Below are 25,411 nucleotides of genomic sequence, written 5' to 3'. Positions count from 1 at the left end.
GAGGCCGGTCTGCTCGTCTACTTGGAAATGTGGCTTTAATCTGCTTCTGTGGTTTTTTGCCCCTTCACCAGGGCAGAGCTGGACTCTGATTGACAGTGAAATATGACGTAAGCCCAGGCTTTGTTTTCCCATGGGCGGCGATGCTCCTGAAGCTGGTTAGTTAGAAGTCACTGAGGATAAGCCCGTGCCACAGTCTGGTTTGGTCAACCTCCACTGTGCTTCTGCGGCTCCCTGTGGGTGCCTGAGTACTGTTTGCTGAAAATCTGTCTGAGATAAGACACTTAGAACTTTTATGATCTTCAAAAGTGATAAAATACTTGGACAGAAAAGATTCATGAACTCTGGCTATAACGCAGTATCGTCCGAGTGGGTCAGCTTGCCTCACACTGTTTTAATGTGCTTTCCGTGTAGATGGGAATGGCCGCATGGGCTCAGTGAGCCCCCCCCCCCCACACACACACCGATGCGTGCTGCTCAGGTGTTTTGTCCTAGGTCTTGCTAGATAACCTGGCAGGGTTCTGCTGGGCAGACTTCCCAGCACTTTGTACTTTTTAGGGAATCCTGTGCTTGGTTTTGTTTCAGTGCTGGCTGCAATAACTCCCCAAGAAACGTAGCAGCTGCCAGCTGACCCTGTGCACAAACAGAACACAAGGGCCTATTGTAAACCCAGAGAGGATTCTCAGAAGGGCTTGCCATTCAGCTCTGCCGGCTCCGGCCGCTCTCTGCTCATCCCACAGCCTTTGTTACCTAGTACCGTTCTTCCAGCTCCTTCCATCAGATGTAGGGAGGGTGTCACCAAACCTCCTCTCAGCCAGCCTCAGCGACTGTCTGTAGAGCAGGGACAAAAGAGCTGGTAACTATTAGTGATGAAAGCTACCCAAAGTGGTGTCATGACACCGCCTGCTAAGAAGACAAGTATTTCCCCCAAAATAAGACTGGCTTTCCAAAAAAGCAAGTGAAAGCTGCCTGCTTAAAAAAATAAAGTACTGCCAAGTTTATTTTTATCCCGTGTGCATGAATAGCAACTTTTCCTTTTCCCTGCATTTGGGATTCATACTTTTTGCTACTCACTATACATCTCAAGGGCTCCTGACAGAACATTCTCTGGACATGGCCTTGCTTGGTGTTGCTGTTTCCCTTCCCGCACAGTCTTGGCAGTGAGTGTCAGTCGCTGCAGCCCCCTGCCCTGCTAGCTGGTCCTTTCACCAGTGCTCGTCTTGTTTGCTTTCTCCAGGCTACCTGCTAACAATGCAGGATCCAAACCCTCTGACTTTGGCCTCAGGCTGGCTGCGGTTTTCCCTTGCGGTTGCCCGTCTGCCGTTGCTTTCTCTGGCCAGCTGTTCCGGTGATTAATCCTGACTTCATGCCGCATTCAGTTCCATGTCCTTCATACTATAAAATACCGTTTACAAGCAGCTTGCCGTCCCCTTCTGCCAAGCTTGTCCTTCCTGATGGAGTAATGCTGCAGGTTCAGGTGACCACTGTGGGAACCTCACTTCGCTTCAAGAAAGCAAACCTCAGACCAAGTTAGCAGCTGCCTCAGACTGTGAGCTCACAGCAAACCTGCTGCCAAGCAGAGGCTGAGGACCCATTTACACAAATAGCTACTAGAGATGCACCTGGGTGCAACCGAGCTCCTTTTTAACCTAAACATATTTTGTTCAATTTCTACCTGAGTCAGGGAGGGAATTGGATTGCGATGGGTCTAAGAATGGGATTGTCAGGAAAATAGCTTCTAAGTGTTTAAAAGCTAGCTAAAACTAGAGGCGGGGTGCCGTGAGGAGTACGATTGGCCGTGAGGAGTACGATTGGTGTGTGCCTACGGAAGCAGGAGTAACCACCTTCCGGTGGAGAGAAGGCACGTGGATTCTGGTGGAGCAATATTATGACTGCCTTGTCCCTCAAAAACATGGCTCCCTTAACAAAAGGCTTGAGAAAACAGCAGAGGGGACCAGCCCTGGCCTGGCAGTAAGGAGTTTCCAGACCCATCAGGGACTGTGAAGTGAGGGCAGCCTCTGCCCACCCTCCCTCAGATTCCTCCTCTGTCAGATGGACTTACTCTGAGGACCTATGGGTTTATCATATATGGTTCTTATTTAGCTTGGGGACATCTGTTTTACAAGCCAGATAAAGGTTGTTTTCAGAACTTTAAAGAAATGCCTTAACTAAACAAAAGAGTGAGAGGGGATTCTGTTTCCCTGCTATGATACTAGATGTGGAATCCTGGCTGCTTCCAGGGCTCCCTGGAGGCTTTTCCCACTTTCCGAGGAGACTCAATAGTATTGCCGCAGCCTCTTCTGCTGCCTGAGCAAATTCCATAGGCCATTTTCTTAATGTGTGCTAGTAATATGAGAAGTGAGGCCCCAAGGGTGATTTCAGCGCAGGTTGCATTATCTTCTGGAGTTGAGCGGAGTAGCAGGTACAGCGAATTGGTAGAGGGACCTGGGAAAGTAACTGAGGTGCCAAGGAAGAAGAGAGCAGGCATGGCAAGGCAAACCTACATCTGAACATTGGTCTCAAGAGGTCTGTTCCTTTATGTGCCTTTCGGCCCAGTCCTGTTCATCCCATGGCTGAGCCCTTTGGGAGGTAGGAAAAACATCTGTAAGAGCTGTCCTCTGGAAGACATCGGGTCACAGCAATGTCCCCTATACCCACAGAGAGTGTCCAAGAATTTTTGGCACCTGTGAGCTCATCAGCCCATAGGAATTCCCGGGGTAGCTGATGAACACATTCCAGATAAGAATCCCTATAACCTGGTGGGCTTTGGTGATTGTTGATCCAATGATGGTGCAGTAGACAGGCATGGCAGCCTTGAGAAATATTTTGTACTAGTCTGTCTAGCGGGGGCTTCTTTGCAGACGCTACACCAGCATTTCTGATTTGCACTACTGTGGATTCCCTAGTTTGCCGCAGATTGCACTAGGGACAGTTTACTACTAAGACAGAAGTCCTCTAGTTTGAGCAAACACATCCCAGAGTTCCTGATGGAGTAAAGGGGCCTCCCTCTTGGGAGGACATTCCCGTCTTAGGAGTCCCTGGGTTTGTATCAGTTAGATTAGTTAGATCATTTAGAAATGACCATCCCACCCCACAGGATGCTGGGGGTCTTTACCTTAAAAAAAATCACATACAGAAGGCTGTTGTGTAACATCTGTGGAGGTTTTCCATTTGAGATGATGTTCACATTGTCCTGCTGATCTGTGTTCTGCCGGGATGTTCCCTGTGATGTAGGCTAAGGTTTTAATCTCGTCGTGGCTGCATCTTAACAGTGGTGATAGTAATATAGATGCAAGCACACAGCAGTTCTTTGGTGGCATGTTAGATGTTAGCAGTAGAGATATAAGTGTGTTTGCTAAAACGTTGTTTTTTTCCAAAACTATAGTGTAGACTTCTACATTTTTTATCTTTGGTTGTCTTCCAGTGGATGTTTAAAAGTTCTTACAGCTTGTGAGCAAGCTTTTAGTATAAAATTGACAGCATTTTTTCATCTTTAAAAGATTACGATATTAATTCTATTTCAGTTTATCTTATAATTGTTTTTCTTCTATTTATGTATATAATCCTGTTTATATAAAATCGTATGTTCTGCTTTATCTAAGTGGTCATCTAAATTTAGTTTATTTAGTGACTTAGAGTATTCTGACAGGTATACGTATTTGCCCAGTCTCCAGACGATTAGGTTGGTCTTGTCTACTTAGGAAGTACTGCTGTCTGGCGGAAGTGTATTGTACTAAGGGGAACAAATAGAATGGCCATGTCAACTTTGAGCCCCTATCACTAGTTTTCTTCACTTGAATCAACATTAATCCATCTCTTATAGTACCAATCTTTTTGTTTTTTATAGTTTGATTGCTTTTTCACACCATTATCAGCCATTGTATTCTTAAAGTACATAATTAAAACCCAGAACCACTGTAGTAAAACTTTTCCTAATATTTAAGCTAATATTAATATGAAAAACTGAACTTCAAGTGTTTTTTACAGTTAAAAACTTTTAAATTTATTTATTTCCTCAGCCGGTGGGCAGCTATCCTCCTTCCTGTGTGGAGGCTGGAGGACAACTTAGGAGTCAGTTCTTCTGTCCTGGGGATCCTGGGAACCAAACCCATGCCATCTCACCTCCCCTCGGCCTGAAGTTCTGATAAGAGAGAAAATGTGATGATTTCCTTTTATATTTAGGCCACAGTAACAGAGCTGTCTTGCAGGCTGCTGCTTCTTACTGGGAAAGTAATGCAGGCTCTGGAAACGGATATTAGCTTGAATTGAACTGATGCATTTTGCATAAAATTTAGTTAGCAGGCTGGGAACGTAGCTCAGTGGCACCCGTACCTCATCAAGATACAGACACTTGGTAGAGCATCAGCTCTACACTCGGGGCTACGGGTTCAGTAAGCAAGCAGTAATGGGCTAACACGGCTCCAGTGGTCGCCAGCAGGGACTAAGCTTTCTGTCCCCCATGTCCCTTACGCGGGAGGGTGACAGAGCCGCTGCTGATGTGTAGTGCTTTCTGGAAACCAGCAGAGACTTTGAAAGTTTTCCTTGTATAAAAACAACTTGTTTCATTGAAGGCCGAGTTGAGTACATGTGATATGCTGGGCTTATTTTCAGAAATACTAATTTCTGAAACTGTCAACTTTCGTAAACTTATCTGACCTTTGGGCTTGGCAGATGTTTTGCCCTCCCCAGATGTTAGGTGTGACTAGGACAGACCATTTTGCAACAGGTCCGATCGTGGTGGAAAACCTCTATTGAGAGTTTAAAATATCAGCAAATCAAACAAACAAACAAAGGGTAGAAGAGAAATGGTGAGTGCTTAGGGAGGTAGATGGGTTTAATCTGGTTTAATGTTTACACAATGTAAACGTGTTAAAATATTGCAGAGTCCCCCATTAACGTAAAATGCTTATGATTTTACGTACAAGTTAAAATGTGAATTTTAAAAATGCTGTAGGAACAGTCCTGCTAACAAAACCCAAGAAATGATCTTGTCTTCATCTGCCTTCTGTGGTCCTCAACACAGCTGGAAGCGTGAGTGACCAGTGAAGTATTTAGTGAGATAAATCTCTACGAGTACAGAAATTGTATGAAATGCTCCTTCAGCAACAGAGTTGGGCTCAGCCTCAAATCACCGTATTAACCAATGAGATTCCAGAAGCCACTCCAATTCCGTGCCTCCTGAATGAACTTCGAAGTAAAATAGTGACCATTAGAAAAGCACTCAGTACTAGTGGTGCCGGGTACAGGAGGGTCACCGAGTGTGCAAGCCCAGTAGTAGTGTGGCAGCCTGCAAGTTCGGCACAGTCTGGAGGTGAGTGCCTGTGGTGAGGCAGTGAGTGAGCACAGCCTTCCAGAAGGACCTTGACTAACCTAAGGAGCAGGCTGTTCCCCATCAGATAGGAACCCAAACCTCCCTCTGGACACCAGGCTCACAGGCACAGGGAGATCTAAGTCTGGGAGTCAGAGACCAGTTTCAGTTTCTGGGCTCAAGTTGATTAATACACTAATGCATCCATTCAGAGCATAATCCCAGGGTTTATTACTCTGATCACTCAAACAATGGGAGCATTCATTCCAGCCCCAGGAGCAATAGAAGGCTGTTTTGTTGTTGTTTTTAGCTTCTGTTTTTAAATAAATGTTATCGTAATAAAAGTAGGAATTTTGCTGAGATGGTTTGTTTAAATGTGTGAGGACAAACGTGATGTCACTCTTGATGTTCTGAGCACACGTTTTCCTATGCATGTGTTTATATTTCACTGTGCACACACTTAAGGCTGCAGTATTTTAAAAAACGAAAGCTCTATCTCGTGTATGCTGCTGTGCATGTGTTGGGGAAGCATATGCATATGTACCATGTGGAGGGCAGAAGAGAACCACACGAGTCTCTTTCTCGGAATTGCTGTTCACCTCCTTTGAGACAGACGCTTTCATTGGCCCAGAGGCCATTAATTAGGCTAGACTCGATGGCCAGTGAGCCCAGGAATCCTGTCTCCACTCCCCTAACAGTGGGATTACAGAACATGCTTCTACATCCAGCAATTTTACATAATTTCTGGGGATTGCACTCAAGTCCTCGTGCTTGTAAGGCAAGTGCTTTACATGCTAAGATACCGCCTCAGCTCCCAGGAGATACACTTCTTAATGAGCTCAGGAAAAAAAAAAAACTTTTATAGGTTACAGAAATACAAAAGCTGTAGAAAGGCAGTTGAGACCATTATCAGCATGTTAAAATTTGCGGCTCTCTGAGTGCTGAATAGTCCGGTGAACGCCCACATATTCGTCCAGGTTTAACTGATTGGGAAGTTTCCCTGTAATTGTATCCATTCTTTTTTTAGTATTGAGTGGTCACCTAAGGAGCCTTTGTGCCTTTCCCTGGTCTCAGTAAAAGCTCCCCTGCACCAGTGCTGTCACTCTTTTGAGGCTGCTGTGTGTTTTCCACTTCCCCTGCTTTAGAAGGTCCTTGCAACCCGATTACAACCTCAGAGGTGTCTATAAGATAGCATGTGTACATGCATACATACTGAATTTTTAAGCTTTGAACAGTAGCATCATGTTGTTTGTGACTTGTGCAGCATTTTCTTATGCTGTTTCGTGTTGTTTTAGCTTGGTAGATGTGAGGGAAGTTAATTTGACTTTCTGAGATAGGGTCTCTCTCTGTAACCTCAGCTGTTTATGCATAGTTCATGGTCCTCTGTCTGCCTCTAACTCTGCAGCATTGGGGGATTATAGGTGTGTACCATTCTCATCTTCAGCGATCTTTTCCTGCCTGTGTTGATTCCGTTGTCTGAACTCATCGTGAAGTAATTCTGGTCTTCCATTACCAGTTACTGAGAACGGCTTTCGGGTTTGTTGTTTTTCCCCAGCACTAGGAATGCAATAGAAGACTGGCATGTGTCAGGCAAGTGCTCTTCATGAAATTACCTGGCACAAGTGAGGAGATACGGAACACCAACAAACCCGCTTAGGAGTTTATTAGAGGGGGGTGCGTACAGGCCTGGGGATCGATGTGCAGAGAGGGAGAGAAATGGCTCGTGGTGCAGCTTTCAAAAGCTGCCTAGCACATGCGCACAGGGGTTTGGTGTGACTATGTCACACTGATGACGCAGATGACGGGCGACTCACGCATGTGTGCAAGGGTTTAGCTGAGTCATATGTGGATGTAACCACACATGCGCGCACCTGGGTTTTGCAGGGCGGATGATAATGGGCGACTCTTGCAGACGCGCTAAGTCAACGTGGATGTAACCATGAGTGCCTTCGTGGGTCACACGGGCCCTCTGTGCCTGAGGGCCTGTCTGCATGTGCCCGCCTTTAGAACCTGGAAGTGCAGCCTTATCTGTGGCTGAGTAGTTACACTCCCCCAAGCTAACTCTCTAGTCTTTTTTGTTTGTTTTTGTTTTCTCCTTGTAGCTTTTGGAGCCTGTCCTGGAACTTACTTCGTAGACCAGACTGGCTTCAAACTTGGAGAGATCCACCTACATCAACCTCCCAAGAGCTGGGGTTAAAGACATGCACCACCACCGCCTGGCCCCAGATGGCTAATCTTTTGGCTTACTTAAGATTTTATTTGGTCACAGGGGTCTTAGCCAGTGTTCTGTTGCTGCGAAGAGACACCATGAGCAAAGCAGCTCTTATAAAAGAAAGCGTTTAATTGGTGGCTCCCTGACAGTTTCAGAGGTTAGTCCGTTAGTCCATTAGCATCCTGGCAGAGAACATGGCAGCAGGTAGTAGGTATGGTGCTGGAGAAGTAGCTGAGAGCTAATTCTGATCCACAAGCAGTGTGAGGGAAACAGACAGACTGCCTTTGGTGTAGACTTTTGAAACCTGAAGTCCTCCCCCAGTTACACTCTTCTTCCAACAAGGCCACGCCTACTCCAACAAGGCCACACCTTCTAATCCTTTTCATTGAGTGTCACTCCCTGGTGACTAAGCAGTCAAACAATATGAGCCCCTAGGGGCCATTCTTATTCAAACCCCCACATTCCATTCCCTGGCCTTCAAAGGCTTATAGCCAAATCATGATGCAAAATGCATTCAGTCCAACTTCAAAAGTTCCCCTAGTCTTTCACCATCTTGATCAATACTTTTTAAAAGTCCAGAGTCTCTTCTGAGACTCATGGCAGTCTCTCAACTTAAGCCCTATAAAATCAAAAGCAAAAAGCGAATCACGTAGTTCCAAAATGCAATGGCTCAGAATATACATTACCATTCCAAAAGGGAGAGAAGGGAGCGTAGTGAGGAAATAGTGCTCTTCAGATCTCCAGCTCCTTTCAGCTTTGTTGACTGAACCGTACTTCTCTATTGGGCCGGTTCCACATCCTGTTAGCAGCTGTCCTGGGCATGTATCCCATGACTCTTGACATCTTCAACATCCTGGGGTTTCCAGGGCAGTCTAGGCTTCACCTTCATAGCTTCCTGCACTGGCCTCTCTGAACCTCCATGCAGAAACACCCAACACAATCCCCTGCCTCACTCGCTGTCCTTCCTTATTTCCTTAGCTGTGGAGGGAAATTCTACAACCCATTTCTGTATCCTTGACTTTAAAGCCAGAGCCATGTGGCCAAAGCTGCCAAGTTCTGCTCCGTGGAGGTTGGAACTTGGCCTCCTCCTTCTATTGTGTTTGCGTCAGCTTTCTGCTGTTGATGGTAAGCTTTTCTTTCTTCCTTTTCACAAGTTGGAAGCTTAGCTGGGTGGGGGCTTGCCCTGAGATCACCACTCTCTTTATTCCAGTTAGCATCAAGTTTTTCCTTAACTTTTGAACTCCTTTGAGCACCAGATTTAGCTCCGTTACACTTCCCAATGCTCCTTTTCTCCTCACGTTATACATTTTTGTATTCTCTTTGTCTTGCTTTCTCCTTTTCAGTACAGATCTGAATAAGAGTTGTTATAATAACATGGCAGAGTCAATTCCAGGCTGTCTTGAAATCTCCTCTGCCAGTGTTCTTAATCCAAAACTCTTCAATTTAGCCTCAGGCAGATTTTTAGTACAAGGACAAAACGCAGTCAGTTCTTTGCCAAAATATCACAAGAATGGTCTAAGACACTTACTACTATTTCTCCCCTCTGAAACCTCTCGAGCTGGACCCCCAGTCCAGAGCACCTTCAGCACTGTCTTCCTGCTGGAATAACCAACTATGCCCTGCTTGAAGTGGCAGCCACTGTGCTAGTCCGAAGTCTTCATATTCCTCCTGAAGGATTCATGGTGGTGTGACTCTTGTAAGTGCCCTAGCGGGTGGGAGACAGACAGATACACCATGCAGAGAGAGCTTGGGTATAGAGGTTTCCTAGTGGGTGTTGGATAGGGTATAAGGGTAAGGAGATTATGGAGGAAAGAGATAAAGAGAGAGAGGGCAAGAAGCAGGGGAAGGGAGAGGCAATGGATACCTCTTCAGAAGAAGGATGGACAGAGAGAGAAGAGGTGGAGAGGAGGTGAGAGATCAGCTTGCCTGGGTGGGAAGCAGGGGAGATTGGGGTAGGCAGAGCTTGTCTTTTAAAGGGACAGGATACCTGCTCCCTGGTGCCAATGGTTTTTTTAACTCCCATCAATCCACATAGCTAATTTAACATCACCTTTCTTTCTGGAAACACAATTCAGAGATAAAATAATCTGCCTGCCTCCCTGATTTCAACACAACGGTGTTATAATTTAGTTATAAGGACAAATAGGAAGTAATCTGCAGTAAAGTACAATGCCCTTTGGAATGTAAAGATTGTTCGTGACTGTGCCAGTTACACATGGTGTTCAGGTCACAGAGATTCGGTTTGATAGAGAGTATGGAGTTGACAACTGTGCCCTCAGTGGCTGTTGGTAAAATGGTGAATATCTTGTTTTCACCACAGGTTTGTTCTTCCTCTGATTTATGTAGTAATTCCATTTTTAAATTCTTAGTATATATTTACCTATAAAAAGAAAAAAACAACCACCTTTGCTATTAATATTAAGATGGAAGTAGATTTAAGCTCAGATTACCATTGGCTGGTTATCTAGCATAGATAGACCCCACAAATCGTGCATATAAAGGAGCTGACTCCTATGTATAAGACGTCTGTACACATTATGAGGTCGTGCCCCAGCCTACTAAATACTAGTAACAATTGTAACAACCTTTAGTCCCATCTGTAGTACACAGAACCTACTTTTAATACACACAGCCACCAAAACCTGGTTCTGTATCACTTGTGTAAGTGTGAAATGTTTTATATTTATATTATCTTAACTTATATTTGTGTTATTGTTTAATGAGATTAAGATTTGGAATTCTTTGCTTTTTTGATTTTTAACATGGAGGTCTCTTCTTCTCTCAGAATCTTCGATAGCTATGCTGTTCATCTTCATCTGTTCCTGCCGCTTTTCAGGACTCCTTGGTTCACACTCAGTGCTTGTGTTGTTCCAACTCCTTGGTACCCTAGCCATTTTTGTGCTTTGTTTTTGTGTCTTCGTTACAAAGTGTGTTTCTCACAATGTACTGAGGTTTGGGAGTCTTTGGGATTTAAGTGTTCTGGTTTTTCTTATTTCACATTTCATCTTTGATCCATATTTTTTAAGAGTTTATGACAGCGGTAATTTTTTTGTTCCATCAGCTTATTGTCTCACTGCCACTTGCTGAGTAGGCCTCCTGTCTGCCCCCTTGGACTTGCTCTGCACGTGCTTGTACTTGGTGGTCTGTGCCTGCCCCTCTGTTCGCTTCCACTGACCTTGCATCTAACAGGCTAGCATTGCTATGTGCTGTCTGTGCGTCTGCCCCCTGGAGTTGTGCTACTTTCTCATGGACAGGGTCGGGAGCTGGCCCTTCAGTCCCTTTCATCTGGTCCGCAGTGAGCAGAAATAGCTCTCCGTTGGAGGTGCCCTTCTCTGGCTTCACCTATTCATTCAGCTTTTCCCTGGCTTTCTGTTTCTTTGATTATTTTGGTCAAGATCGTTTTGTACCTGAGCTGGAGTTGCCGTTTCATCCTGAAGGAACTCATTTCCTCTTTCCATTCTGAAATATTTGAGTTTTAGAGGCAGAAGGAGTCAGGCTATGTTTTTCTGACTTAAAAAGCACTTTGTCTTTTCTCCTTCCTCTTCTCTCTTCTTTCCTTCCCCCGCCTCTCTTTCCCTCCTTCTTCCTTTCGCTGAAGTTTTCCCTTTAGATAATTGTACAGTATTATTATTAATCTACTCTGAGCACTTTATGCTTCTTGCGTGCTGACCTTCGCATGTTCCTCCATTTACTTAAACTGCTCCATTTGAAGACTGTTGTCTAAACCAGTGTGTTACATGCAGAGTCTAAGTTTAGGTCAGTGGGACAGGGCACAGAGCCCATCGGTGGGTGGGATTGTGAATGCAAATCTGTTATTCTTTGTAGTTAACTCTTTGGTGTATACATGTGATTGATTAATACAGTTTATATTGTAGACCAAATGTAAGTTCAAAATCTGATGAGCTTGTCTGTTAGCCTGGCAGCTGCCACTGTGACCTTTATAATTATTGCTGCCACTGCTTCATTTATTGCACAGGGTTAGAGCTGTGATTAGAGTCAGATCCCTTGGTTCCAAAGCAAACATAACAAGCGCACGTGGGGACTGGAGAAAAGAACTGGTAGCATTTGCAAGGTCCCAGAGAGTGGGACCGCAGGGGTGAAATGTCTCCAGTCCTGCTTTAAGCTCCACACTGCATCTGTCAATAAGGACCTTGTATTCTCCCTTGGGCCTACAATGGTGCCGTTTCAGCTCTTGAGAACACCCTCCCACACACTCTGCATGGCTGTCTCCTCCTCTATTTCAGTGTCTCAGGGAGGCCTGGAACCTTTTGAATTCTCTTTTCTGTAAACAGAATGCACTTGCCTTGTTATAACACTGGTCGTATCGTGCTGTAAATTATTTTTTTCTGTGCATTTGTCCCATCGGTTCTTAGGCTCCCTGAGGACAGGAAGTACTCACATTTGTTCAGTCCCCTGAGAATCATTACACAGCGCCTGTTTGCATCCTTGCCCTCAACACTCACAGTATTGGAAGGCTGGGGAATTTGAATGCTTATCGATCAGTTCTTTGAACACAGCTTTCTAAGCTTTGAAGTTTGAACACCGAATAGAAAAACCTCGAAAACATACTATAGAAAAAAATATTTAGAGGGAGAAAAAAAGATAAAGCTAAAATGTTCATTGCACAATGAATAATGTAAACAGTAGTAAGAAATCACACACCTAGAAGAAGAGCTTTGGACTGTAATGTGTCCCTTTTCCACCATGACAGAATCTGCACTCTGTCCTTCTTTCCTCCCCTTCATCCTTCCAGTCTCTCACAAACCACAAGGGACAGCCCCGCCTGGGTCCCTAATCCAGGGACATCTCCAACTTTGTCCTTAATCCAGGGACACCAACTCTGTCCCTAATCCAGGGATAGCCCTGCCTCGGTCCCTAGGTCCCTATTCCAGCTATAGTCTACCACATCTGGCCTTCACACAAAAGACTAGTGCCCATACTTGAAGTTCAGCCCCTTGGTCACCTGTCTGTAGAACCTCCAGTCTGTGTTCTCTGCCGTACCCTGCCTGAGTGCGGGGACTGTTAGGACTAGGGCTTCTCTCTGTTGTCACTGGGGCTAGAACCCCTTTCTCATCTTACACAGCCAGCTTACCAACCATTCTCTGCTCTTTGTGATTTGGTAGAGAGCATCGCTTCAGATGCCCTACTGAGGTCATGCCACCCTGTTTCCCTGGGCTAGCTTGTGCAGCTCTTACCTGTCCCAGTGTCGCGGAGAAGGTGAACGGCTTCTTTCGGGTGCTCTCTCGTTTGCCTTTGGCACATTACCAGGCCACACTCAGGTGCCATCCACTTCAGGCTCTTCCCCTAAGGCCTGGTCTCCCATAACTGTCGTGTTGGCCAGACTCCATTGGGTCAGTATGTTTTCCACAGAGTGGACTCAGCTGGCTCCTTGTGACCACATCTTGGGCATAAATTGAAACTCTGTGGTGATATGGTTATAACTCTTACCTCAATGGACAGTTTGCTCCCTATTCTTAAATACACCAGAATTAAAAATTTATAATTCTTTAAGGTGTTGGTTTTCTCTTCTGAGGAAGGGGTGTCCTGCTTAGTGTAACCTGCTTAAGCACTAATTTTAGCTTAATTGTTCCTGTGAGAAGAAAAGAAATGCCATGATGCCATTGTTGCAGGAGGGCTAGCAGGAGGCTGACAGACTGCTGCTGGTTTCATGGGCCTGCTCAGCACGCCTGACAGCCAAGCAATCTTCTGAACACCTTAGCTAGTCTAGACCCATCAGCCTTGGCAGTGCTGGCAAAGTGGGCTTGGAAACAGCACGCTGATGTTTCTAGGTTCCCTCCACGGCCTCCCCACATTCATGATGAGGGTTGGAAAGTGGGGTTCTCTAACACATTGCAGTTGAGTCCAACTGCTGGGTCTGGGTGACAGGAAGAACTGGAGCATAAGCTGGGGACAGATGATTGAGTCCTCGGGTACCTGATGACATCGGGCATAGGGCACAACCAAGGACACATCTGAATTTTAAGGCACCTGTACTTAAAAATAGGAAAGTGCCTGTGTCCCTTCCAAAGTGGCTCCAAGTACTTGAACAGACCTGAGGCTATGTGCAAATCTGCTGCCCCAGAATTTATGGAATCCATTGATTCCAGCCCAGCCAGCATGGGAAGGAAGGGCAGGCTGGGGGGGTTAGCTGTGATAATGCTAAACCTTCGGGAGCATCTGCTAGCTAAAGTGTTAACTGTGTATTTCCCAACAAATTTTAATCCCAGCAACCCTGTTAGTCAGGGAGTAGAGCTTTACCAACCTACATTTTCCATAACACGGCAATGCTGTTTTCTGTGCAGACAGCTGACTGGCTTGTCTCCAGAAAGCAATATTAGTGCTTCACCATCTTCCTGCCGGCAGGACAGCCTCATGCAGGATGGACTCAACCCACGTAACAGAAAGCCAACCCACTTCTCAGTCTCTGTGAAGTATTACTGACAGGTCTTTTTATATATCTTTTATGTATTGTTTATGCCTGATCTACTTTTTAAAGCAGGCATTAGGGACAGTCTGGAAAAAAAATGGCCTGCTAACATTACAAAATATTAATATTTGACTTAAAAGAATCAAATGAATGGTATAGAGCCTAGCCAGGGACTCTGTGCCCCATTGAAGAACTCAGCACTTACTTGGTTCTGGCAACTGTCATCCTGTCTGAGGTACAGCTAGCGTGCAGACTCATTTACCTTCACAGTCAGTTACAAGGGAAAATAAACAAGCTGAAATTTTTCTGCTCCATAAACTGCTTTTATCGCCATATACTTTAATCTGGCTTTTTCTGCTGTTGGTTTGGTCTTTTTTTTTTTTTCCCCTTAAAACTTGAAAATAAGTATAGGGGCTAAAAAACGATACGCACCATCATTTGGGATTTTTCACATGGACCCAGTCTCTATTTTGGAGGTTCTGAAAAGGCGCCTTGGGCGTGGGCCCCGCCCCTACAAGTCCTAGCTGATGGGAATAGTAAGGGTTGGGGTTTGTGTTGAGAAAAGATCTGTGTAGCAGAATCTGACTCTAGTTCCTTATCATTCTGCTTCAGCCTCCTGAGCGGGGGGGGGGGGGGGGGGGGGGGGTGGAGAACACGACTCCATGCCTGGCTAATTATAATATTGACTGAAATGACTGAAGTGAAAAAAATGATTTAAGGGGGAGAATTATTAAATGTTATAGTGTGAAGGTATGTGTCTGAGAGGAGAAGACGGGGGGATAGTGACAGTGTGAGGGTGTGAGGATATTAGATAATATGTATGCTGTTTTTCTTTCTTTTTTAGAACTAAATTTGATGACATTATTTTTAAGGCAAAAAAAAAATGTTTCAAATTGTGTTTGGTGTAAAAACCAAGCTGCACAGACAAGTTGCCCTGTGTCCTATGAAGAAATTCTCAAAAAGATTTTTAGTCATTCTGCTGTGATTTACCCAGATAACCTTGAATGGTCCCTTTTCTGTGTCTCTAAATTACATTTTAAAATAAATGAAATTGGTAACCTGTTATACAGCTGACAAAGGTCTCATGCTCTTTGGATCATTTCCTATGCTCTGAATTCTGTGGCATTGACTCTTTCCTGTTGTGGGGAACCCTTGTCATGTCAGCAAATCTGAGCAGATCTAAAGAGCAGGTTTGGTTGCTGGAAGAGCAGAATGTAAAGCAGAAGTCAGTGAGCTAGTGATCAGGTTCACTGGCTTCTGCAGCTCCATCCCTTGTGGTGGAGAGGAAAGAGCAGCATTTGCTCCTCCAGTGAAACCATGTGCTCTGTGTGCAGGAAGGAAGTGCCGCTGTCAGAGGTCAGAAGCGGATGAATGAGGTCTGAACGGGAATATTTACTACGGGGTTTTCCTGAGGCCTGGCCTCCCTGGAGATGAGGCTATTTCTAGTAGCGCTGTTGGAGTCTGCCAGCTCCAGAATTGGTTAGATCCTGATACCGGGGAGAGAAACAGGAAGCTGCAGCCAGGCACTTGTGGGTGCTGGGCCAGTGCGTGTAGTCTTAAGGAGTTTAGACTTTCGTTGCGGGGTGTGCTGAAGCGTGTACACGTGCCCAGGTGGAGCAGCAGGCTTGGTGATGAGAGAATGGACGCTTTCTCCCTTGCACGGGGAACTGGCTTCACAAGATGGTGAACCAGAAAGAACTCCTGTTGGCACATCAAAGCAGTTTCTACCAGTGTGGTCCGACAAGGAGAGCCCGTGAGCTACCATTCCAGCATATCTTCAAAGCCCTTGCCTGGGCTTTCCTCCCCCAGACTCGCTGACTGACTGGACTGGATGACCTCCTTCCCACTTAGCCTTCTCAGTCTCTTATTTCAACACAGTGACTTCCAAGTCCTTGCTCACGTTTGTTTCTTCCTGTGTTCTAAAACACTGTCCACTCTGACTCTGGATGTGAGAGCAGAGTGTTCTTCCATCTCTCTCTGTAAGATACTCTTTACTCAAATCTATCCAGCGGCCATATGTACCCTTCAGAGTCTCATGCAACCACCAGGAGCCTGGAGAGGGAAGATTTTCTTTAAAACTGGAGTAGAATTCAGAATAGCTAGGGGCCTAAGTACTCAGTAGCTGTGCCACACTATAGATTTCTGAATTCCCTTTGCCCATATATACATTTAGCAAAATTATTACTTTTGCAGAGATTCATAATCATTAAATTAATATGTATTTTAAAAAGAAACTACAAATTAGAACTTGAAATAATCGTTGTTTTCAGACAAAATTTCTAAAAGTGGGGCCTGGCAAGTACCTGCTGTAAAAGCTTGAAGAACTGAGTTCGGGTCCCATCATCCACATAAGAACCCCAGCGTGAGCCCAGACCTATCCCTGGGCTCACTGACCAGCCAGTCTAGCCAGCTGGTGGACTTGGAGTTCAACAGAAGACCCTGTCTCATAAAATAAGGCAGAAAGCAGTTGAAGGAGACACTTGATGTCCACCTCTGGCGTCCACGTGTGTGCATTTACCCCCCAACCACATATACCCATAGCCACGCGAGCATGTACATACGAAACATACACACATGGTGTCGGAGGCCCTTCTATATCTATGTCGCTTTTATTGGTTAATTAGTCAAAAAAAAAAAAAAAACTGCCTTGGGAGCTGGGTGGGGAAAACTATACTGAATGCTTTGAGAAAGAAGTGGAGTCAGGCCGGGCGGTGGTGGCCCATGCCTTTAATCCCAGCACTTGGGAGGCAGAGGCAGGCGGATCTCTGTGAGTTCGAGACCAGCCTGGTCTACATGAGCTAGTTCCAGGACAGGCTCCAAAACCACAGAGAAACCCTGTCTCGAAAAACCAAAAAAAAAAAAAAAAAGAAGAAGAAGTGGAGTCAGGAACAGACATGCCAGAAACAGCCACGTGGAGATACACAGACTAATAGAAATGGGTTAAGTTAAGATAGAAGAGTTAGCCAATAAGAAGCTAGAGCTAATGGACCCGTCCATGTTTTAATTAATACAGTTTCTGTGTGATTATTTTGGGCCTGAGCAGTTGGTAACAAACAAGCGGCCTCCTACTACACACACACACAAAAAACTTCAAAGTGATCATTTCTTTTATCAATGTAGATAAGCTTTCACTAAACCTGATGTAACTTGATTTGTCTATGTGAAAAAGAAAATCTAGCAAATTTCAATATTTTTGGTTTGCTTTTTGGTCTTACTATATAGCCCTGTCTAGTCTGGAAGTCACTGTGTAGACCAGGATGGCCTGCCTCTGCTTCCAGTGTGCTGGAACTGAAGGTATATGCCACCACACCCATCCAGAATTTCTGGATTTTTGGTTAAAAATGAATGAACAATGCCTGCCTACTTCATTCCCTATCACTTTGGTAGTATGCTAGGTGCACACTAGGTCTGTGCTGCTATTTCCCTGATTTACGTTCAGAATCGGTCATTCTGTATTGATCCCATGGGTCTTTTTCTCTCTGCAGGTATTGGAGGCCTCCAGGACTTTGTTCTGAAGTCTGCGACTTTGTGCAGCCTGCCTTCCTGCCCTCCGTTTATTCCACTCAACTTTGAAGCCACCCCTATTGTGAGAGTTGCTATTGAACCAAAACACCCAAGTAAGATGACCCTGTTTTTAGAAACATATAACTAATGCTGCCGTGGATTTTGTTTGTTTGTTTTGTTTGCTGTTTTGTTTTTGACACAGGAGCTCTCTACGTAGCTCTGGCTGGCCTGGAACTTGCTATGAAACCAGACTGGCCTCAGACTCAGAGGTCTGCCCTGCCTTTGTCTCCTGCGTGCTAGGATTAGAGTGTACACCTCCACACCCAGCTTGCTTCACCTTTTTAATGTGTGTATTTATTTGTCCTCTGTGACCTAGCTGTTCCTGGCACCAAGTAATGGTCAGTGAAGAAGCTGCAGACCCTCCTTAAGAGACGGTAGAGCAAGTCTGTGAAAGGCAGTTTTCTGCTATAGGAATTGTGTGATCGCCTCATGACATCTGGACCTGTGCATCCTTCTTCTCCCTAGATCTAAAACCTGAAAACCTTTTCTCCCTTCAAGTTATAAGGCGTAGACTTAGCTGATCATAGTTTACATGTTACCCAGTCGGTATATGTACAAAAATCTCCCATAAAGTGTAGTTACTTGCCAGGCGGTGGTGGCACACACCTTTAATCCCAGCACTCAGGAGGCAGAGGCAGGCGGCTCTCTGTGAGTTCGAGGCCAGTCTGGTCTACAAGAGTTAGTTCCAGGACAGGAACCAAAAGCTACGGAGAAACCCTGTCTCAATAAATAAAAAAAAAAAAAAGTGTAGTTACTTTATTTCTCAATTTAAAAAAAATAATTTCCATTTTTCGTGTTTTATGATATACACAAACACGAACAGAAAACCTAATACATCTGGGAAATCCTATTCAGCTAAGGAGGATTTCTTAAATATCTCCTCAAAGTAAATATTTAGGATTGTCTCTGTGTTGAAGGAGCTGCGGGCTGCGTTCCTGCAGCACGGCTCCCAGCCACCTGGCTAGCTTATGCCCCGAAATAACAACACACAAACTGAATTCATTTAAACACTGTTTGGCCCATTATATTTAGCCTCTTCTTGGCTAACTCTCACATTTTGACTAACCCATTTCTAATAATCTGTGTAGCACCATGAGCTGGTGGCTTGCCAGGAAGATTCTAGTGTACGTCCATCTTGGGCTGTAGCTTCATTGCGTCTGCCCTGGAGAGGAGCAGCATGGCGTCTGCCTAACTTCCCTTCTTCCCAGTATTCTGTTCTGTTTACTCCACCCACCTATGTTCTAACCTATCAGGCCAAGCAGTTTCTTTATTAATTAACCAATGAAATCAACAGATTGATATATGACACTCCCACATCATCTCTGAGCAGAGGTTTGAGTCCTGAATGCAGCACTTACTAATTGTTCAACCTTGGACAAGTGAGCGTCTACTGGACAGAGCTTCCTGATTTCTGAGCACTTGACTTGGCACATTGTGCTGTCACTGTTGAAAGGTGTCTCCTGGGCTCCGTTATTGCGACGCTTGACTTGAATGGCTGTTGGCAGTGTTGCTGAGGAAGAAGTGCCTCGCTCACAGCTGTACTGAATCCTGGTGTTTTAGAGCGTTTATCCGTTACACCAAGTTCTTGATGAAATACAGAAAATACACATTTACATTTCCCGGTGTGACTTTCTCATACAGTCCTTAGTGTCTGTTTCTGTGTCGTGAGTGAACTGTCCATTTATAAGATTTTTAAATTAAGAGAAGAAAATTATCCTCCAGATTTTAAAAGGTTAATGTATGGAGTGTTTGTGTTGGTTTTGGCCACAGAATGACTACCAGAAACATTTTCAAATCCCTGATTTCAATGTTGTTGCCAAGTCTCAAATTTTATTAAACTGTTTTCTTTCCTTATTCTTAAACCATTGCCTTTGACTTAGGAATGGATTTAAGGGTGCAGGAACAGAGACAGTGTTTTTAGGTTGGACTTTGTCATTCAGTGGATGGAGAGCTAACGACAAGCTTTGTCTCCCTGTTATTGCTGCTTTCCTGTGTTGTGAGTGTTACTAGTGTCTGTGTAGCAATTCTCTAAGCTAGGTTTCAAATTCTCTGACAGTAAAGCCAACACTATCAAACCTAGCTATATAAGCAAAGGGAAGCCACAAAATAGTGAAAGAGGCATAATACCTACTGGGATTCCCCATACTCCGGGGTGGCTTATAACCAGCTGGTCCTGGGCTGTGATGTCTATGGACAGAGCCTGTGCTCGAAGGCTCTCCAGCCAGTGTCAGAACCAGCTTCTGGCACATCGTTGCTGGTGACCTTGGACACACATTCTTTCACTTTCTCCAGCTGTTTCCTCATCTTCACAATGAGAACATTAATCTGTCTCCTTCTATGATGCCCGATTCTGAAATGCTTGTCTGGCATCTTAACACTATAAATAGTGGTAGTTATTTTTAGAACTTTAGTTCAAAAATGAATCAGCATTGAAGGTCTTATAGTCTCTCCCTGTCCTTTTAATTAACAAACTTCTGTAAGGCTTTTCTGCCTTGCAGAATGCTGTGCTTTTGTATGTAGAAAGTTGAGCACCGAAGAGCTGTGAAGCAAAATGCTGAATCAAAGCAGTGCTGTATAAGAATGCCCTAAGATGTTTTGCACAGCATAAAGAGACTTGTGCTGGCCTGCCTTGAAGGCAAAGTGACAGCTGAGTATGTAGGAGTGGAAAAGCAAACCCCAAATACAGATCTCAGTCCCCATCTGTGCCCTCAACTCAGCTCCATGTGCTAATGAGTGGAAGCAGTTATGTCCCAGGCACACACTGAACGGAATGCAGAAGGGTGTAGCAGCTAGTTACTGCAGATCCTGAACCCCACGCTTCTAGCAAATGTTTTTAGAAATAGGTTTGTCTTGCTTTCTTTTGTTTCTCTTAGTGCTCGGAGTTAAACTCTGGACCTTGTGCACAGTAGACAAGCACGCTGCCCCTGAAATACACCTCTAATCCACCCTGTTACTTACTGTTTTTATTTTGGGACGGTCTCACTAAAGGTTGTCCTTGAATTTATTCTGTAGCACAGCAAACCTTGAAGCCGAGATTCTCCTGCCTTCGCCCCCTGAGTAACTGGGATTGTAGGTCTGTGTCATCAACCCTGACTTACAAATTGTTCATTTAATATGAAGTTCTAGTAGTTCTCAAATGTCATTGTAAACGTTTTGTGTATCTGTCTTAATTTTGTATGTACTGTTGAGGGATATTGCTGTGTTTCTAGATCTGTAATGTATGTGTTACTAATAAGGCAGACATGCATCCACTGGCGTGGTGATGATAGTTTGTGTCTGCTAAGAATTGAATGGAGAGATGTAAGCCATGTAAGTTACCTTTGGCGTCTTAATGTTAAGCCCATGGGGTCTTGTCCTAGCTGCCTGTCTGTACAAGTCAATTACAAGATGGTTTCATTGTACTGCTCCTGTCAGTGGCCACTGCCATTGTCTCTAGATCACATTGGTTCTTATGTCGCTGTTAATTTGTTTCATCTTGTCATCTAGGTGAAATGCCTCAGCTTGTGAAAGGAATGAAGCTGCTAAATCAAGCTGATCCCTGTGTCCAGGTTTTAATTCAGGAAACAGGAGAGCATGTTTTGGTCACAGCGGGGGAGGTCCACCTTCAGCGCTGTTTGGATGACTTAAGAGAAAGGTCAGATTCAAGTGCTAGAGACGTAGAAATGATTGTTCTAAAACCAGTGAGATGTGTTAATGTTTCCCAAACAGGTCAAACTAAGACAGTGCTTCATTTTGGAAGAGAAGCACAGTGCTCTCAATTCAGACATAAAACTGCTATTGAATCATAAATTTAAATTTAAAAGCTGGAAACTGACATGAATTCATACAAATAAAATTGAATAATTTTTCATTTAGCTTAAGTCATAAAACATTTTTATATATATTTTATTTTAAGCACATATCAAAGCAACAAAAATCTTATTTTATAAATACATAGGTGACTAGGATAGACTGCTTGTGAATTCTGCAATGCAAATCTGATAGAAATTTCTCTATGAAGGTCATATGTAAGTCATTATGTGAACATACCAAATCACTTTTTATTAAAAAAAAACATGTTTTCTTCTTTGTTTTGTTGATAATGTATATTTATTGGAAAAGTAAGGACAATATAGATGAATGCAGATTATTGGGCTATGTGCAGAAATATCTATTATAAGCATTCAGGTTCATAAACTCACTCGGTCTGTAGGTATTTATAGCTATCTGTAAATTTGCCCAAAGTTGGGCAAATGTTTTTCAAGAATGGGTGCTCTTGATGACATTTTTGTACTAGGATAGGGTCTCGTTGCATGGCTGGGATGGCCTGAAACTCAGGCTCCGTCAGTCTTCCTCCCTCGGCATCCTCAGCATATGGAACTCTACGCTTGTGCCACCTTCCTAGATGTCACTAGTTAAAGTGAAAATTGATCGAGGAAGACACCCATTGTTGATCTTTGGTGTCCACGTGCACACACATGCACACATGTACATTGTGTGCATATAATTAAACTGTAGAGTATAAGTGTTTGGATTTAACTTGTAAAAGCAGAAGAGCGGGGCAGGTTACAGTGAAAGGTTATGGCTGCCTGGGAGGGATTTGGAAGAGATGCGGAGGGTCCTTCTCATGGCTCCAGAAACTCTGTTAGCCTGGGCAGTTGTTTGCATGGGCGTTCACTTTGAGCCAGATGATTACAGATCAGTAGATTCTTTGTATGCTGGTCTTTGTGACTAGTACATTTCACAATTTTATTAAGAACATTAATAGCCTTCTAGGATTTAGTTTTCATGGGGCGTGCATCTTAATTCAACTTTTTTACCAATCCATGGTTTGTATACAGGAGAGCGGGGGGGGGGGGGGGGTGGTGGTGAAGTGTCAGCTATTGGCCCTACGCCAGAGGAACTGTCAGTTCTTAGCATCCAGATCTTAAGTACAAAGCAGATGGAGCAGGAACCCACTGGAAGCACAGTCACAGATATAGTAGAAGCCTACTGTACCTTTTTATCTGTCCGTCTGTCTGTCTGTCTATCTATCGTCTATCTACCTACCTATCATCTATCTGTCTATCTATCTATCTACCTGTCTGTTTGTCTATCTACCTAACTACCTTTCTATCTGTCTGTCTGTCTATCTACTATAAGTAACATCAGGTTCTGCATTGCCAGGATTTACCGATCCTCTGCTCCTGGTGTCTTGGGTTTGGCTGCTGCACACTTCCTCCACAGCCTGGAATGTCTTTAATCATATGAGCCTTTCTATAGCAGACTCCCTCAGAAATCCAAAGTAGTTCTTAGCTTCTGTGTTACTTTATAATAAAAGGTAGCATTATAATCTTATTGATGTATTCTGTTTCAATAGCTTTGCAATTGGCTTTCTTGAAGTATATAAGCATATATTCTGTAGTAGTTTTAAAACTTATCTTTCCATTCCTGTGATTTTTCTATTTGTTTAATATCTGTGCTTCCATTGTATTGTTTTGTATGTCCATCTGTGTGGGGAGGTGCGTTCATGTGTACATGTGAGCATGTCCATCTGTGTGGGGAGGTGCATTCATGTGTACATGTGAGCATGTCCATCTGTGTGGGGAGGTGCGTTCATGTGTACATGTGAGCATGTCCATCTGTGTGGGGAGGTGCATTCATGTGTACATGTGAGCATGTCCATCTGTGTGGGGAGGTGCGTTCATGTGTACATGTGAGCATGTCCATCTGTGTGGGGAGGTGCATTCATGTATACATGTGAGCATGTCCATCTGTGTGGGGAGGTGCATTCATGTATACATGTGAGCATGTCCATCTGTGTGGGGAGGTGCATTCATGTATACATGTGAGCATGTCCATCTGTGTGGGGAGGTGCATTCATGTGTACATGTGAGCATGTCCATCTGTGTGGGGAGGTGCATTCATGTGTACATGTGAGCATGTCCATCTGTGTGGGGAGGTGCGTTCATGTGTACATGTGAGCATGCAGAGGCCTTGCGTGTTTTTCCTCAGATACTGAGCCTCCCAGCTGAACTTGACTGTCCGTCAAGGTGTCCAGCTGCCTTCCTCCTCAGCACTGAGATTACAAGCATAAACCACCGTAATGGCTTTCTTTTTTCACGTGGGTGGTGGGTATCGAACTCAGATCCTATGCTGACACCAACTGATCTTCAGAGGACCCATCTTCAGGCAGCTCCTAGTTCCAGGAATCTGATGCCCACTGGCCTTCCTGATCACCTGCACACACATAATGCTCATAAACTCACACATGCACACGCACACATCCGCATAAATAAAAAATAAACCTTTTTTTAAACCTGCAAAATTTAAAACAGTGTCATGATCTCTGTCGATCATAGCCTTACAGACTTCCTGCAAATATGGCTGGAGCTCACAGGGTTTTTCCTTAAGAAAAGAAACATCAACAGTAATTCCATCCTCTTTGTGCCCACCCACCCTCCAACAGTTAACCAAGGAATTTGAAGTTTTCTCTGCTACAAAGCATGTGCCTGGCCTGCATCCTTGCATAACGTGTTTATTAAAACGTCTAAAACGCCTGTAAGAATCCTTAAAACAAGGAGTTTTATCATGACGTTGTTTGGGATTTTTTTGTTTGCTTGTTTGTGTTTTGTTTTGGCCAAAGTGTCAGCTAATAGTTACCTAGCCACATGAAAATGTAAATGCTTTTCATGAGTAGTCGGGGAGCTCTGACATGAATTTGCCTTTTTTTTTTTTTTTTTAATCTAATAACATGAAACAACGAGTGGTTTGGGTTTTCAAAGTACTATTTCAGTAGCTCCTGAGCCTGCATGGAAAGGAATGAAGTTTGCTCTGGGCAGGCGCCTACACTGGTGGTATAGGCTGCTCAGCCCGTGTGTCCCACTGTTCTGCCCCAGCTGCTCACAGCGAGACGGACTGGCTAGAACTGATCCAGAGTGGGAAGTGGGGAGAACCACACGCTTAAGGAAAGACTAAATTGGCTATTTGGAGCCAGACAATGGCCATTTATTGTTTCTAAGATTTATTTTTTAAAGTTCATTTATTATTTCTAAAATTCCTAAATATTTTTTAAACAAAGAATAAGTATTGAATGCTCATCATTTTAAATAATGATTATATAGATTATGTTGACATTTAGCATATATTGTATTATATAATTTTAATAATATTTACCACATACAAACTATTTACATAACCTATAGTCAAAATCATCTGCCGTTATGAATTTTTGCTTTAACATGCTTTGAGACTCAACTTTTTACTGCACTATGATTGTGGTGATTGTGAACTCCAAAGTCAGACCAAGATTCAGATCCTAGATTCTCCACTCTCCATCCACTTGAATAATACACACACACACACACACACACACACTTACCTGGTTTTCTCTTCTGCACAATGAGGATTTTATTAGTGTGTATTAGGGAATAACACCTTCCTACAGCACTTGGCATAATAGCTCAGTGTAGTAAATAGCATCACAAAATAAAATGTACATGAATTTCTTAATACTTTTCATTGTTATTTTATCTCTTTTCCATCTTAATTATTTGTGAGGTTGAACTATAGTTTCATTTGTATATGCTCTGGTATGATGTCTGGTAGGCACCTGTCTTGAGTACCCTGGAGCAGACATGTCGGCTTGAAGTAAGCTAATCCTTGAAAGAGAAAGCCCTTACTAATAGAGTAAGAGCCCTTAGTAAAAATAACATTTTCTCATGCCTTTTTTTCTTCTTCTATGCATTATAGTCTGTTTCTGGTTATATATGTGCTGAAATCTATTTTATTTCATTTTATTTAAACAATATGTTTATTGAGTTTTCAAATTTATCAAAAAGCAAAAAATAAAGTACTTGGGTCATATTTATAAAATGTTAAAGAAGAAAGAAATTTAGGATGAATTGCCAGCATTCAGTTTCCTTATGGAATAAATTTCCCAGAG

General features: G+C 43.8%; 1 protein-coding gene across 2 annotated transcripts in view; it reads left to right on the top strand.

Moving 5' to 3' along the window:
* Efl1 (elongation factor like GTPase 1) overlaps positions 1-25,411 on the top strand; it is a 93,229-nt gene that overhangs the window by 55,582 nt on the left and 12,236 nt on the right. For both annotated transcript variants that reach the window (XM_057756561.1, XM_057756562.1), the window contains 2 exons: positions 17,430-17,561; positions 20,995-21,142. In XM_057756561.1, coding sequence (XP_057612544.1) covers positions 17,430-17,561; positions 20,995-21,142 — 280 coding nt within the window. The remainder of the gene's footprint in view (positions 1-17,429; positions 17,562-20,994; positions 21,143-25,411) is intronic.

The sequence above is a fragment of the Chionomys nivalis genome, chromosome 23 (assembly GCF_950005125.1).
Source record: "Chionomys nivalis chromosome 23, mChiNiv1.1, whole genome shotgun sequence".
In the NCBI taxonomy this organism is placed as follows: domain Eukaryota; kingdom Metazoa; phylum Chordata; class Mammalia; order Rodentia; family Cricetidae; genus Chionomys; species Chionomys nivalis.
The sequence above is the reverse complement of the archived record's forward strand: the minus strand, read 5'-3'. Positions and strand labels throughout refer to the sequence as shown.